The 16,126-nt window shown below is 38.7% G+C and overlaps 2 protein-coding genes and 1 pseudogene across 2 annotated transcripts in view; 1 reads left to right on the top strand and 2 right to left on the bottom strand.

Annotated features, from left to right (window-relative positions):
- The window catches only part of LOC122228483 (bile acid receptor-like), a 44,814-nt gene extending 44,640 nt beyond the window's left edge, over window positions 1-174 (bottom strand). Inside the window, exon 1 of the mRNA XM_042953543.1 lies at window positions 121-174. The gene's annotated coding sequence lies outside the window, so the exon portion shown is untranslated. The remainder of the gene's footprint in view (window positions 1-120) is intronic.
- LOC122225954 lies at window positions 8-4,235 on the bottom strand (annotated as a pseudogene).
- SIKE1 (suppressor of IKBKE 1) lies at window positions 4,174-11,530 on the top strand. Its single transcript, XM_042953544.1, has 5 exons — window positions 4,174-4,402; window positions 4,640-4,745; window positions 5,613-5,755; window positions 7,624-7,737; window positions 9,578-11,530. The coding sequence occupies exons 1-5, from the start codon at window positions 4,244-4,246 to the stop codon at window positions 9,677-9,679; spliced, it is 624 nt and encodes a 207-aa protein (XP_042809478.1). The 5' UTR covers window positions 4,174-4,243; the 3' UTR covers window positions 9,680-11,530.
- Window positions 11,531-16,126: the final 4,596 nt, after the last annotated feature.

The following is a 16,126-nucleotide window of genomic DNA, read 5'->3' as shown; positions in this document are numbered from 1 at the left end:
TCTAATCTTAGACCAACAATTTCATTCCAAATGTCTCCTAGAGGCATATACCATATACCAGAAACCATTTTCATGCTTCTCACTTTCATACACCTCATAAATTGGCATGGATCCACTCACCATGCTGTGTCCATTCACAGCCAGGAAGAAGACTTGATTGGCATTGAATTGTAAGAGCCTGCTAATTATTTTGATGAGTTCACGCATTTTGATGTGATCAGGTGCAAAGAACTCAGTTTTATCCAGGATAGGAAACTGCTTCTCACCCTTTCTTGGTTCTATTATCACTGGGATTTGGGTAGGATACTGCTCTTGGGTAAATTTGGCATCTTTTATTCTTTGTTGCAAGGTGCAGAGCCACTTGAAGGTCTTCTCCAAGATCTTGGCATAGGAGATTGAGATAGGATGGCAGCAGCGGTGGCTCTGACTATGGAGATAGTAACTCCTGAAAAAATTTATTAAATAGTTACTATGTCCCTTTTCTTCTGGTTCTTCCTCCTTCATACGTCCCCCTCCTCTCTTTTAACTCTTCCTCCATTGGATCCTTCCCATATGAAGGCTATAAACATGCTCAACACTTGTTCATAGAAATAAAAGCAAAAATGGCAACAAAAACCCTGTATCCTGTTTTAACCACTACTAGAATCATAGTATTGGTCAAGGGTTGGAGTTTACTGTTTGCATTTGGCTTTTTAAAAAAGTGCACAGAGGCACCTGGGTGGCTCAGTCGCTTAAGCATCCAACTCTCAATCTCAGCTCAGGTCCTGATCTGAGCCCTGTGTTTAAGCCCCATCTTGGGCTCCCCATTGGGCATGAAGCCCACTTAAAAGAAAAAAAAGATATATAAATATACATATATATAATTAATAATTAATGTATGATAATTATACATAACATGTAACATATTATATAATAATATGGCTTAGTATATATAATAATTAAAGTATATTATTGATTATTAATTATATGCACAGAAATTAAGGGTACTAGAGAGACTGTGGTTCACATTGGCTATCATAAGCTCCCTGTCTTTTCAGGGAAAGAAAACTAGAGCATAACAAAATAATCTGATAGGTAGAGAGATTATGACATATTCAGAAATGAAAGAGCTGGATGAGGTCAAAGAGACAGTAGTGGGAGAAAAGTATGCAAGAACTAGACAGATTAAAATAAAGGTTGCAGTCAAATGATTAGATATGAAAGTTTAAAATCCTTTTTTTAAATGTTTATTTTTGAGAGAGAGAAAGAGAGAGCACAAGTGGACGAAGGGCAGAGAGTGAGGGCGACAGAGTATCCAAAGCAGGCTATGCACCAACAGCAGCGAGAAGCCCCATGTGGGGTTTGAACTCAGGAACTGTAAGGTCATGACCTAAGCCAATGTCAGATATTCCACCCACTGAACCACCCAGGTGCCCCCTGAAAGTTTAAATTCCCAATGAGGAAAAATTGTTAGTGAATGATCAAGGGTGTGGTCATGGATACCCAAATAAATTCAATGTCTCTTGAAATGAAAAGGCCAAGGAAGACATTATACAAATTGTCCACATAGACATGAATGTCACCCAAGATGAGAGCAAACCAATGAAGTAATCAAAAAGACTGTAAGCCAATTCCTTATTCCTACGAATAAAGGGGACTATCCAAGGTAGTCAGTAACTGACAACAATAAGGAGGGACAGAAGATTCTTCAGCTGCATGATGTAAACTTCAAATAAAGTAGAGGTTGTAATTACACAACCAAGTACAAGTAATGGTTTGGCAATGTCATTGGGGAATTACAATGACAGTCTAGTTTTCAGCCCTAACATGGGTGGGGCATAGAAGAATAATTGACACCATGGAAAGGGCAGCATGGCTTGTGGTGTCCTTAAGGGAGAGCTATTAGAGAAGAAGAAGACTTGAGGTAGGGAGAAGACCAGTTGGGAGACTGTTGCTGCATCTGGGTGAGAAAGGATGATGGCCCAACTACCCAGTAGCAGTGAGAATAAAAAGAAGGAAATATGTCCTAATGGTATAAAGGAGATAGATTGCTTTGATAACTAATTAAGTGTAAAGAATAAATAGGAAGGATAAAGGACAACTTCCAGGATGCTCTTTTGGGCAAATGGATATATGAATATGCTCTTTACTGAAATGGGGAAGAGCAGGTATATAAACATCAATAATGAGATCGGGTTTTGATCTTCTCCCTCTGCGAATACAAATATATTCTAGGTTCATGGAAAAGATTGGGGCTACAGAGATGAATTTGAGAACCATCACCCCTGAATAGAAGTCAAAGGTAAATAAGTGAAAGAGATCACTTAGGGAGGGTATTTTGTTTTGTTTTAATGAATGAATGAAACCTCTTTGTATCTGTGGCTCTACATTATTCTTTATTCTGTCGATCAGTGGTCCTGATTTGTTATTTTTGTTTAACTTGTTCCCCATCACCCTCTTGACAATCATTGAATGTCTCCATTGTGCCATGTGTTGAAATACAAAAGTAAAAAGCATAGTTCTTTCCCCGCTGCTTCTCTAACCTGTCACTACTTCTCTGAGGCACTTGCCTGTTTTACCAGCCTCCTTACGCTGTCATGAACTTCAATTATTCATGAGTATGAACTCTTTCTCCCATTAGAATATAAACTCCCTAAGGACAGAGACCTTGTGTCATTTTCTTAAGCATTCTCAGACACTAAACAGTGCCTGAACCAAAGCAGTCTCACCAAAAATATTTATTAAAGTAATGAATGAAAAAGAACAAAGATTGGCATACAAGCTTGATATGGTAAACTCTTATAAACCAATATAACAAATAGTATGGAAGTCAGTGCCATTCTGGTTAAATTTATTATTTGTTAATTGAATTAGAAAGGAAAAATAGGCAAGCAGAAAATAATAATGACTGCATCTCATACCCATGAAGATAGCTATCAAAAAAGAAAGAAAGAAAGAAAGAAAGAAAGAAAGAAAGAAAGAACCAAGTGTGGGCAAGAATGTGGGGAAACTGGAATCCTTATGCAATGTTGTTAAAAATGTAAAATGGTACAGCCACTGTGAAAAACAGTATGATCTTTCCTCAGAAAATCTAAGGCAGAATTATTATTATATGACCCGGCAATTCCACTTCTAGTAAATACCTAAAAGAATTGAAAGCTGGGACTCAAAACAGATAAGCAAACATCCCTGTTCACAGTGGCCAAAAGGTGGAAGTGTCCCTCAGTGGATGAATGGATAGGCAAAATATGGCACATACATTTGATGAACTATCATTCAGCCCTAAAAAGGAAGTAAATTCTGAAATGCATAGATAAACCCTGAGAACACGTTAGGTGAAATAAGCTAGTAACAAAACAACAGATATGATTTGTATAATTCCACTTACTGTACTTGAGGTATCTAAAGTAGTCAAATTCATACAGACAGAAAGTAGGTTAGTGGTTACCAAGCACTGAGAGGACTGCAGAATAGGGAGTTAGTATTTAATGGACATATTGTTTCCATTTTGCAAGAGGAAGAGTTCTGGAAATGGATGGTGGTGATGGTTGCATAAGGAAGGCAATGCACTTAAACAGTACTAGAGTATACATTTAAAAAAGGTTCACTGGGTTAAGCGTCCAACTCTTTATATTGGCTCAGGTCACGATCTCACCGTTGGTGGGATGGAGTCCAGTATCCGGCACTGTGCTGACAGCGTGGAGCCCGCTTGGGATTCATTCTCTCTCTCTCTCTCTCTCTCTCTCTCTCTCTCTCTCTGTCTCCCCCTCCCTCCCTCTCTCTGCTCCTCTCCGACTTGCTCTAGCTATCTCCCAAAATAAATAAACATGAAAATGCTTAATATGCTACATTTTATGTGTATTTTACCACAATTTTTAAGAATTAATTTTAAAAAGAAACCAAGCACCAATTAAAAAAAAAAAAAAAAAAGATGCCTGAACAGCAATCCACATCAGTCAGAACCCACTGGGAAAAAAGACACGGACCAGAACCCAGCTTGACTACCTAGCCATCGGAGCCAGAAGCCAGAGGCGGGGCCAGGCGGGGCCAGGCCAGGCCTGGGGCTCCGCGCAAGGCGGGGCCGCACGGCGAGGCTGCTGGTTAAACTGGGTCACCGGCGGACTGGGCCGCCACTGCGCAGGCGCATATGGCGGCTGCCTAGGCGCCTTTTAAACATACCGGAAGTGACGTCTGTAACGCTGAGACAGGTTCAGGGAAGGTTCGTGTAGGTGAGCAGGGCGGGGGGCCGTGGTCCTGGGCCGCTATGAGCTGCACCATCGAGAAGATCCTGACAGACGCCAAGACGCTGCTGGAGCGGCTGCGGGAGCACGACGCGGCCGCAGAGTCGCTAGTGGATCAGTCCGCCGCGCTGCACCGGCGGGTGGCCGCTATGAGGGAGGCGGGGACGGCGCTTCCGGACCAGGTCGGGCAGAGGGTAGGGGGCCGTGCCCGCGGGTTCTGTGCACCGGGAGGGGTGGAGGGCATAGGACGGTGGGAACCCGGCTTTAAATTTATGCCTGCTCTCAGAGGGTGGCGGTGAGACCTTTCTGCGGGGTCGGGGCTGAGAATGCTGCCCTGGAGCCCCGACCCCAACTTCTTCGGTTGCATCCGCGGCTGTTTTCCTGTTAACGGCGCGCTTAGTCTGTCTCTGTTTGTCCAGTATCAAGAAGATGCACCCGATATAAAGGACATGTCCAAATTCAAACCTCACATTCTGCTGTCCCAAGAGAACACACAGATTAGAGACTTGCAGCAGGAAAACAGAGGTTAGTCAGGTCTTTTTCTGTAGTTATTATTTTATAATATCCAATAATGTTTCAAAAGTTCTTGCCAAACTAACTTCACATCTTATATATATCTCCGGATTAGTACTTTGAAAAAGCGTCATCCCTTGCTGGACCGGTAACAATAAAGTTTACGTTACCCTTTTTAAGGTCATCTGACTGATTTTGTATTTATAGGCTGCTTACCAAAGTGGGTGCTTAGTAGAGTTGAATTATTGCATGGCTTATTTGTGTATCCCCATATGGATATTTGCATAAGAAAAGAGTTAATATCCTCAAGAGCTTAAATTTTTTGTTTATTAATTGACATAAACACTAAGATTGAAGAAGTTTTTTAAATGTTCTTGTGCAAGGTGGAAGAAATGAATTTTATCCTCAGGGTATATATTCTCAGGTTTAATGAGTAAATGATCAGTGATAGTATGAAGTTATTTGTATGTCAGTTTACAGAGAGCTTTCACATATATCATCACATTATATTCTCATATCTTCATTTTGAGGTAGATAAGCCAGTATTTAATATTACAATGCAGTTAATAGGCTCAGAGAGGTTAAATGATTTGCATAGGAGTAGTAGTAAGCTAGTAACTCACAGAATTGAACCGAAACCCATGTCTTCTGGTTCTACATCCCATGTTGTTTCAAACAGACTATTCTGCCTCTGCCTAGAAAGTTATTTTTCAGATAGACCTTAACTGTTGAGTTTTGTGGACTTAAACACTGAGTTATAACTTTGCATTCACAATATCTCATGGACTGTCATAAAATTCCAACTTTAAGAGCTTTGGCTTTGAGAGCTCTCTCTCAGACATCACTGCCAAGTGATTTTATTTATTTATTTTCTTATAGAGCTATGGGTTTCCTTGGAGGAACACCAGGATGCTTTGGAACTCATCATGAGCAAGTACCGGAAACAGATGTTACAATTAATGGTTGCTAAAAAGGCCGTGGATGCTGAACCAGTCCTGAAAGCTCACCAGTCTCACTCTGCAGTAAGAAATTTTGATGAATAAGTTCTAAATGAACAGGATTGAAATCTTGAATTGTTTTAAATTGTTTGCTTGTTTTTGAAGAAAAGTAAGCTTGTTTTCCTTTCATGTTTGTCATATTTGCTTTGATTTCCCTATACCTTTGTAAGGATATGAATAGAAAGAAGGGGGTAAGGGACTGTTCAGGTGCTTTTCTCTGAGTGGGATTAAGGTTCTTCCCTTCTTCACCAAGATCTCTTTTCAAGATTAATGGATGCTTAGTTCCTTGACCAAACATAATGCCAGGTAGTGGTGAAGGTGCTCAGTAAATATTTGGTTGCTTATTAAATTTTTTAAAATGTTTTATTTATTTTTTGAGAGACAGAGACACAGAGTGAGCAGGGGAGGGGCAGAGAGAGAGAGAGAGAGAGAGAGAGAGACAGAATCCAAAGCAGGCTCCAGGCTCCAAGCTGTCAGCACAGAGCCCAATGCGGGGCTCGAACTCACAAATCACGAGATCATGACCTGAGCCGAAGTTGGACGCTCAACCCACTGAGCCACCCCGGCGCCCCAATATTTGGTTGGTTATTATTGTACTTTCACTAAACTATAAGCTCCTTGATTGTAAGGAGCATGAATTCTTCTTTTATCCCTAACATAGTACCTGGCACATAGCAGGCAGTCAGTAAACCTTTATTAAACTGAACTACATAGCATCATACTATGTTGTTAGAAGTATGGTTTTAGGGGCGCCTGGGTGGCTCAGTCGGTTAAGCGTCCGACTTCAGCTCAGGTCACGATCTCGCGTCCGTGAGTTCGAGCCCCGCGTCGGGCTCTGGGCTGATGGCTCAGAGCCTGGAGCGTGCTTCCGATTCTGTGTCTCCCTCTCTCTGACCCTCCCCCGTTCATGCTCTGTCTCTCTCTGTCTCAAAAATAAATAAACATTTAAAAAAAAAAAAAAAGTATGGTTTTAAAAAAATACATGGCGTAGTTTCTATACTTTGGTTGCTTATGATTTAATTTGGGAGACCTAGTAATTGTGCTTATGTTTGTAGAGTGCTTCATAGTTGTCATTGTACATTCACATGTACTATATCATTTAAAACGGGATTAAAAGATGGGCACCTATTTGCTCCAGGGAATTTATGAAAGATAAGTTGCATCTTAGATTCCTTTGAAAGCATTTTACTGACTTAACAAAAGTCTTAGGGAGCAGGAATATTTTAAATATGTGAATAGCTCTCATCTAGAAGAGAAAAATAAATGATTTTCTGTTATCTGGAGGAAAAAACTTGAACCTTAAAAGAGACAGTTTAGTTTGGGGCGCCTGGGTGGCTCAGTTGGTTTAGCATTGGACTTCAGCTCAAGTCATGATGTCACGGTTCATGGGTTCAAGCCCTGCGTCAGGCTCTGTGCTGACAGCGCAGAGCCCACTTTGGACCTTGTCCTCCTCTCTCTCTTCACCTCACTCACTCTCTCTCAAAAATAAACATTTAAAAAAAGAAAAAAAAAAAACAACAGTTTAACTCACATGAAAAAGTTGCGAAGAGATATGTCCAATGATAGAATAAGGTACCTTGGAATGCGGTGAGCTTCCTGCCAATAAATATACTCAAATTTAAGTTAAACAGCCACTTAGAGATGTTGTTCAATGGCCAGTGGTTGGTTAGACTAGAATCAATCTTTTGAAAACAAATTATTTATTTGTGAATACCACAAGATAACTTGATTATGTCTTTGCCTCTTCAGACTCAGATTGTGATGAAACTCCTGTGTAACTTCTATAGCATAGATTAAAGGAATTTTTTAACTCATAATGCATATGTTCTCGTGAACATCTGTAGAAAAGATAACTTTTCACCTTTGTCTTTTCTTAATCTTAATCTTTACAGGAAATTGAGAGTCAGATTGACAGAATCTGTGAAATGGGAGAAGTGATGAGGAAAGCAGTTCAGGTGGATGATGACCAATTTTGTAAGATTCAGGAAAAACTAGCCCAATTAGAGGTAAGATTGTTGCTATTATAGGGTCACAATATTCAGGGAGTTTTCTTAGAGTCCAGAAGGTATGCCATTGCTATCCTAGGCAGTATATTGATGTTTTCTGTGTGTTCATGATTTAAAATTAAAACTCCTGTTCTATATCCTTTCCAAGAAAGTAAATACAATCAGCAGCAAACAATGAAAATGCCAACTATGTATTGGCTAGAAATTGAGATATTATCATATTGAGAGGGTAGAGAGAGTAGAAGAGACAGATTACATGCGAGCTAAAATCCCTCCTCTGCTATAAAAGGAAGTCAGATAATGTCTTAAATTGATCATCAAGAAATAGCAGTACAGGGGCACCTGGGTGGCTCAGTTGGTTAAGCATCCAACTTCGGCTCAGGTCATGACCTCGCGGTTCATGAGTTCGAGCCCCACATTGGGCTCTGTGCTCACAGCTCAGAGCCTGGAGCCTGCTTCAGATTCTGTGTCTCCCTCTCTGCCCCTCTCCCACTCACACTCTCTCTTTCAAAAATAAACATTAAAAATATATATATAGCAGTACAGGCATAATAATTACTATTAATTATTCATTTATTAACTATGGAAGTAAGTACCAAAAGAAATAGATAAAAGTTTTAAAAGTAGTTGCCCTTGGGGAACAAAGCCAAGGGCATGCTATTTATTTTATAAGCCTTACAGTTTTGATTTTTTAAAGACTCTTTTCATGTAATATTTTTATTATAATAGCAATAATTTACCAAGGGAAAAAAAAAGACCTGGAGGTATTAGAATCCCATAAAATTATTAAGAAAACACATAACAGTAAATCATTTGAATGTTGCTTATTACAAGATGCTGTCATGGCCCCTTTGAGAAATATCAGAGAGAAAGAGAGGATCCCTGCACAGAGTCTACTGAAAGGAATAAGACTAGTACTTATATGATATGAAATGGTTTGTACATGCTAGGAGAGATGCACAGTACTAAGGGAAGCACTTTATATGTTAGACGATTTAATGACCATGGACGCAGACTCTTGATGAAGCCTAAAAATGCTATGGTTTCCTAGAATTTCCTACAGAGAGAATGAGGATACAGAGTGCAAGCTGCCCTAGCTGGAAATCAAAGGGAGAGACAAGGTCCCAAGTAGGAATTAGGAGTTAGTTAAAACAGTAGAACAACCTTGTCTGTAGTATCCCTGATGTACCTGAAATATGGAAATAGCCCTAAGGAAATGTGGAACAAATTTTACTCAGTATTTTAAGTGGAAAGGACACCAACATCAGATTGAAACCCTAGCAGTATCACATCCACGTTGTCTGCGTTTGGACAAGTTTTTGGACTTTGGTGAGCCACAGTGTCCTCGTCTTCTAGAGAACATGGATGTAGGGAATGGTACCTGCCCTACATGTTGTTGTGAGATGATATATGTAGGACACCCACTGGTACCTGGCTGTGGACCCATGTGTAGTTTCTTCTCCTTTTCTTCCTTCCTCCAAAACTGTAGCACATTCAGAAGAAAAGACTGAGCACAGTAAAAATATTATTAGGAATTTAAAAGGTAGAAGAAATAGTAGTAAAACTAGCGGGAACCACAAAAAGTACAACAAGCACTGAATACCTCAGGTGGAGAGAGACTTTGGTTTTTTTTCCTTGTAATCCTAACATGTGGTTTATATAAATTACTCAGTAAATGTATATTAAGTGATTAATAATTAGTATTTTAGGAAATTCTCAGTTATTTTGTTTCTTTCAAATGTTTAAAATTAATATGCTTTCTGTTCCTGGCCCAAAACAATGTATTCTGATACAGTTTGACAATCAAAATACTGAAATAAACATACCTTTTTTTTTCCAGCTTGAAAATAAGGAACTTCGAGAATTATTGTCCATCAGCAGTGAATCTCTTCAGGTCAGGAAGGAAAACTCAATGGACACTGCTTCCCAAGCCATCAAATAACTCCACTTCTGAATGACAGCTGGAGATTGTCAAGGAAGGAAGGAAGTTATTATCTTTCTATTTGAGTATTGTCCATGTAATGTCTTGCCTCAGACTTGATTTAGTGTTGATTAAAGGTACCAGGTGGCAGTTCAGAAATTCGAAATCAGATTGGCTGTCCACAAAACAGTTTTTGGGTGTGTTCGTGAAAATACACACTGAGTTTCACCATTCCTTTCTCTGAGAGACTACTTTTAATTTTCAGTTCTGGGACCTTGATTTATATAAACTGTGTTACCAGTTCCTTTTTGTTTGTTCATATCTCTGAAACTTAGAGCCTTTTATTATAAGCCAGCAATTTTATTTTATATAGGACTGTAAATTACAATTCTAAAAAATTTTTAAAAGAGATTAGCTTTTTAAATCTACTTGGCACACACCTAGTTTTTTTTCCAGTTGAGAAAAGTAATACAATTCCATAGAACTAGATTAGTAGATTCTCTGATTTGTAATGTCATTCACCTCCTATGAAGTTTTAAGTCTCTCTGGTGCTAAGAGTTGGCACTTTATGACCTGGTGTCTTTACTCTTAATTTGAGAGAACCTACTGCTAGTTCCCAAGAAACATACTTGAAAATAAGTCCACCTTTTTTCTGGTGATAGTAAAGTCATTGTATTGTTCAAAGAATCCTGAGAAATTTGTCCCGTGTATGTGCATATACACATGTACTCTTAGTTAAATCCTAAAGGTAGCTTTTATTTATTCTATTTGATATTAATAGTCAATTTTTCAATATTGTCCTCATAGGAAATCTTCAACTTGGGTGATTCACCCAGTTGAAGAGCATACAATAGGTTTATTCACATCATGGTTTTTAATGTACAACATTCTGTTTACTATACATAGAACTTCTTTTTATAGTTGAGTACCATCACTTACTTGGATGTCTTTCATTATTAGTACTGGCAGTTGGCTTTCTTTTTAGATCCACTTTTCACAAGGAAGCAAAGGTTTATCACCTAATGAGAGTTATTACATTCATCGTGTTGTGCAGACAACAAAGCAGTGTTGAGATTCAAATGCTGAGTGGTCAACTAGGCTCACTCATCAACTCATTCTCCCATCTCAATTTAGTCACATGTGAAATTTACAAATTACTTCATGTTATACTGTCAGATTAGGTTTGCCTAAAAATAATTGAAATAACAAATCCTAAACCTGTCCATATTTTCCAGTAGTACTAAGCACCATACTGCATAGGAGAGACCCAGTATTAAAAAGAGTTTTTTGTTTGTGCTTTGTGTGATGTAAACTTTCATACTGCCATAAAGAATTAATTCCAATTAAAACAGTAAAACTTCACTAAGATATCCTAAAAGCATCTGATCCCAGTAATACTGAAATGACTTTGCCTATAGTGGTGGTCTTTAATAATCAGGTATTTTAGAATTTGTCAAATTTCTATTCAAAGTCCTATACAGAATTTGAAAAATACTACCACCCCCAGTGTGGGCATTTTTATCTTGTTTTCCAAGAGTAAGTAAACCTTTAGTCCAGCCATTTGGCTTGAAGTATATACCCTAAGTGACACTGTGTGTCCCACAGTTCCACTCAGGAGGCAGTGGACTATACAGGGCCATCAAATGGCCCATTAAAATATGACATGGTGTCTCTTTATCTGCCTTATGTTCCTTTAAAGGTGTTTATAGAGTACTTTACATCTTAGATATCAGGATAAATGTCTATGTTAACTTTTCACCCCGGCAAATCAAAAGCTTGAAGTCTGAGTCTAAAGAGCTCTCAGCACCCTACATAATGTAATTCTGGCTAGTGTTAATATAAATGTTTCTAATAAAAACTTCATTTTGAGAATAACAGTTAATTTTATTCCGCAGTGAGTCTAATTATAAGGAAATACAAAGGTCTATTTTTCACATAATAGCAACATGTCAAGTAGACAGGGCTTTTCATAAATATTTTATAATTAGCATAATGTAGTCAGATGTATAAGTCTACAAATAGTTGTATCTAAAATGGTTTTAGAAGGGTACTTCCATGGCTCAGTCGGTTGAGCATGATTCCAGCTCAGGTCATGATCCCAGGTTTGTTGGATCGAGCCCCACATCGGGCTCCATGCTGAGCTTGACCCTGCCTGAGATTGTCTCTTCTCTCTCCCTCTGCCCTCTCTACCCGGCTCATGTGCTGGCTCTCTCTCTCTCTCTCAACTAACTAAACAAACAAATAAATGAATAAAATAGTTTTAGAGATTTCCTCATGATTTAGAAATCCAAAATTATATGATTACAAATCAAATTACAAAAACTGAGTTTAGAAGTACCTTGAAAAATGCTTAAATATTACTGATCTTACCTTAATACCTTTTACCTTGACTTATATTGATAATTTTCACATAATTTGATTCAAACATTGAAGGTCCATTCTGTGTTCCCCAAAATTGTTTGCTGACTACTGAAATAAAAACTTAGGAATGGGATCCAGGAATTTGTATTTTATAATCATCCCAGATAACTTCTAAGGATACTAGTTTGAGAATGTCTAATCTGCTATGTACCAGGCACTTCATTTGGAGTTACGAATAGAAAAAAGGTGAGGGAAAGGCGTTGACACTGTTTTTGAAGAAAAATTTGGTAGAGGAGACAAGTATACATATAATTACAGGGCAGTGATAAATCCAATATGAGAATGTATAGGATACAGAGAAGGCTCTATAAGGAGGAGAAAGCTTGGTGCTTTCTAGTTATTCTATAATCTCCATTTCAACTATACCTCATTTTACATACACTCAGGCACAAGGAGGTTATGCTATCTGTCTAAACTGGAACCAAGATTCCAACCTAGAGAGACCCTTAAACATACTCTTAACCACTAAGTTAGGATGCCTTTAAATGCCAAATACGGGTCAGAGTTCAAGTGGTTCTTGATTGGCAAAATCTATTTTTACTAATAGTGCAAAAGAAACACCACAGCCCATATATTAGAAAATATGAATTCAATAAATGGAGTCTTAACTCATGAGACGTAATTGTCCTCTCTTTTCTAGAGTGGTGCAGCTGAGACCATGTGTGCATACGATTAAACAATGTTTAATCGGTGGTCTTACCTACATACAAAGAGTGCAGTGCTGTCTTTCAAATCCGCCTCCTGAGCATGCCATTTTTCATCCTTCATGCTCTTTTCTTGTGGTTGCAAGGTCGGTGCTGTGCCAGATTCCATGTCCATACTGAAGGCAGGAAGATAAAGGGAAATGGCCTGCGCCAGCTGTGTATCCTCTTTTACGAAGGAAAGCAAAGCTTTCCCTGAAATTCCAGACAGATTTCCCCTTGTCTTAATTTGCCTGCCTCTTTAAATGGTAACTTCTATCTTCAAAGGAGGCTGTGTACATAGCTGCCTCAAATAAAGTCGGTATTCCATTAGCAAGGAGGAAAGAGTATTGAGAAAGCAACTAACAAGGTCTGACAAGTCCTTTTACTCTGAATCATTCTTAATAAGTGAAAGTTGAAGGTGTTGGTGTTGAGTGGCCAAGAGTGGCTGTGGCAGACAACTGTCATTTCTTTCCTGGCTGCCCAATATCATTCCTATCCTGTTAGGGAGTCCCTCACCTAATGAGGCAGAGGCCTTCCTCCCTCCTAAGAAATTTGTCAGATGTTTTCCCAGCCTCTTTTGCAGCTAAGGAAGATATACCTGCTTTAAACTTTAAAGTTAGGCATACAAAGAAGCAGGGAACTATGCAGAATTCCTTTTGAGTAAAGGCCTACAACGCTGGCTACTATGTCCAGTTCCACAGAGGAACAGCCCAAGTGGCTTTAGTGATAACATTTCAGTATCCAGTGTCAGTAAAGTCAATGGTGCGGCTGCAGTGTCTCTGCCACACAGTGAGATCTTCAATGAAGCAATTATCTGAAGTGATTTAGAGGCTCTGTAGCCTCTCATTTTGGTTTTCTGCCTGTCTTAGAGATCCTGAGGATTGCCTTTTAATAAAATCACTTTTTGTTAAAATGAACCTGACTTGCCTCTAATTAAGAACGCTGATCAAATAAGCATAGTCTAAAAAACAACTGTGCAAATACAAATTTTGCCAATACTTTATACATAATTTTGCACTTACGTTTTAATATTTGACACTTAGAAAAGGATATGTAACATGCAAATAAGCTATCAAACATAATCATTCATCACCTAACTTAAGAATTAGAACATCACCCATACTTTGCATTTATCTAAGCTCCTTTCCTATTCTCCCCATCTCCCTACTCCCTCTTTTTGATAGTTCTACCACATGCAAAAAGACCTAAAATACGTATGCATCCCTAAAGTGACATTTTTTAGTTTTGTTCCATTTTGATTTCTATAAAAATGGTACGATATTTTACATAGTCTATAGGGATTTGATATTTTCAACTGAACGTGTTTCTAAAAATAGTTTTGTACATAGCTGTCATTTATTTCCACTGATGTTCACTATTTCATTGTGTGATCATATAATGTATTAAGAGATACATATATAATACTACAATTATGCATTTTGTAAATCCTTGCTAATATCTGACTTCCTGAATTTTAATTCTCCATCCACCTTTATATTAGATACATTTCACAATAAGCAGTTATATTGCACATTTTTCAGTATTTCACTTGCAGGTGTCTCAGCAACTTTTAGAGGGAATTAAGGACTATTATCTGCTAATATAATGGAAAGCAGATGATGCTTTTTCTTTTGTCACCCACAAAGAATGCTAAAGAGGAGGCAGAACCTTCAGAGCTGAATGAACTGCAATTTACTCAACATTTTATCTAGCCTAAAAATACAAGAGGAATTGATGGAAGTGGATTTCTATATGTTATTGATCCTAAGCTTGATTTTTATTTCATATGTTAACATCCCTGTAATTGGGATATGTCTTACACATGTAGGGGTTTGTGGTGTAGTTGACTGTAAGCATAAGCATAATTGGCTGTGTTCCTGGTGGCATGACTGGACAAAGGTAAGCTCTTGCTATTTTGGTCAAGAAACTATTTTAAGCACTATTTGAGAAGGGAGTAGGGGTTTAGCTGTTTTCTGTGAACTTTCCATTCATGTGAACCTTCTGGTAAGATCAAGAGAGTGCCAGCATAAGAACTTGGGAGTATGGCTATATTCGTTCTTTACTGCTATATAACAGATGACCACAAATTTCCCACCTTAAAACAATGCCCATTTCTTCTCTTACAGTTCTGTAGGTCAGCAGTCCATGCAGGGTTTAACTAGGTTCCCATCTAATGATGTCACAAGGCTGAAATCAAGGTGTCAGCATAGGCTAGGCATCTCATCTGAGGCTCTGGGCCCCCTCCCAAGCTCACATGGTTGTTGGCAAAATTCATTTCTATACAGGTGTAAAACTCCCAGGACTTCAAGGCCAAAAGGAGATCACTCTCCAACCTTCCTTGTCTCCCATCTCTAGACTCTCTTTTAAGAGCTTACATTAGGCCCAACCAGAATAATCCCCCTCTTGATTAACCCAACTGATTGGAGATCTTAATTACACCTGCAGTAATCTCTTTGCCATAAAGGAGATATGAGGTATCCTCTAATATCCACAGGTCTAGCCCATGCTCAAGGGCAGGGGACTATACACAGCATGTACACCACCAGGTGGCGGGATTCTTGGTAGCCATCTCACAGTTCTGCCTGCCACACAGCTTTTGCTAGCTTGAAATAAAATTCTGGACACCACAATGAAGCACTCTTAGGAAATCCTGTGTTACCAGTATTTTTGGTGGCCTAAGAATAATCCTGTGTGGAAAAACCTGCACATCTATGAGCCAAAAAGAGATTCAGTAAGATTCATCAATGTATGCTGTAATCAGTGAACTAAAGTGGTTTTTTTTTTTTTTAACGTTTATTTATTTTTGAGAGAGCACACATGAGTGGAGGAGGGGCAAAGAGAGAGGAGGACAAAGATCCAAAGTCAGCTCTGTGCTAACAGCTCAACTGACTGAGCCACCCAGGTGCCCCTAGTGAACTAAAGTTTAAACAGAAAAAGGTATTTGCTTAGCTTCTATTAGTTTCCTAGAGTTACCATAACAAGTTACTACAAACTGGAGAGCTTAAAACAACAGAAATGTATTCTGTCACAGTTCTGATGGCTAGAAGTCTGAAATTAAGGTGTTGACAAGGTTGGTTCTTTCTGGAGGCTCTAAGGGAGAGTATGTTCCATGCCCCTTTTTTCTAGCTCCTGCAACTCTTGGCATTCCTTGACTTCTAGATACAGCACTGCAATTTCTACCTCAATCTTCACATGATTTTTTCCCTGTATGTCTGTGTCTGTATCCAAATATCCCTCTTCTAAGAACAGTAGTCATTTGATTAGTTGTTGCTATAATTCAGTATGACTTCATTGTAACTTGATTACATCTGCAGAGACCCTATTTCCAAACAAGGCCATGTTCTGAGATTCTGAGTAGATATAA

Source organism: Panthera leo, chromosome C1, assembly GCF_018350215.1.
Source record: "Panthera leo isolate Ple1 chromosome C1, P.leo_Ple1_pat1.1, whole genome shotgun sequence".
NCBI lineage: Eukaryota > Metazoa > Chordata > Mammalia > Carnivora > Felidae > Panthera > Panthera leo.
Note: the sequence above shows the minus strand (reverse complement) of the source record. Positions and strands in the feature narration are given on the sequence as shown.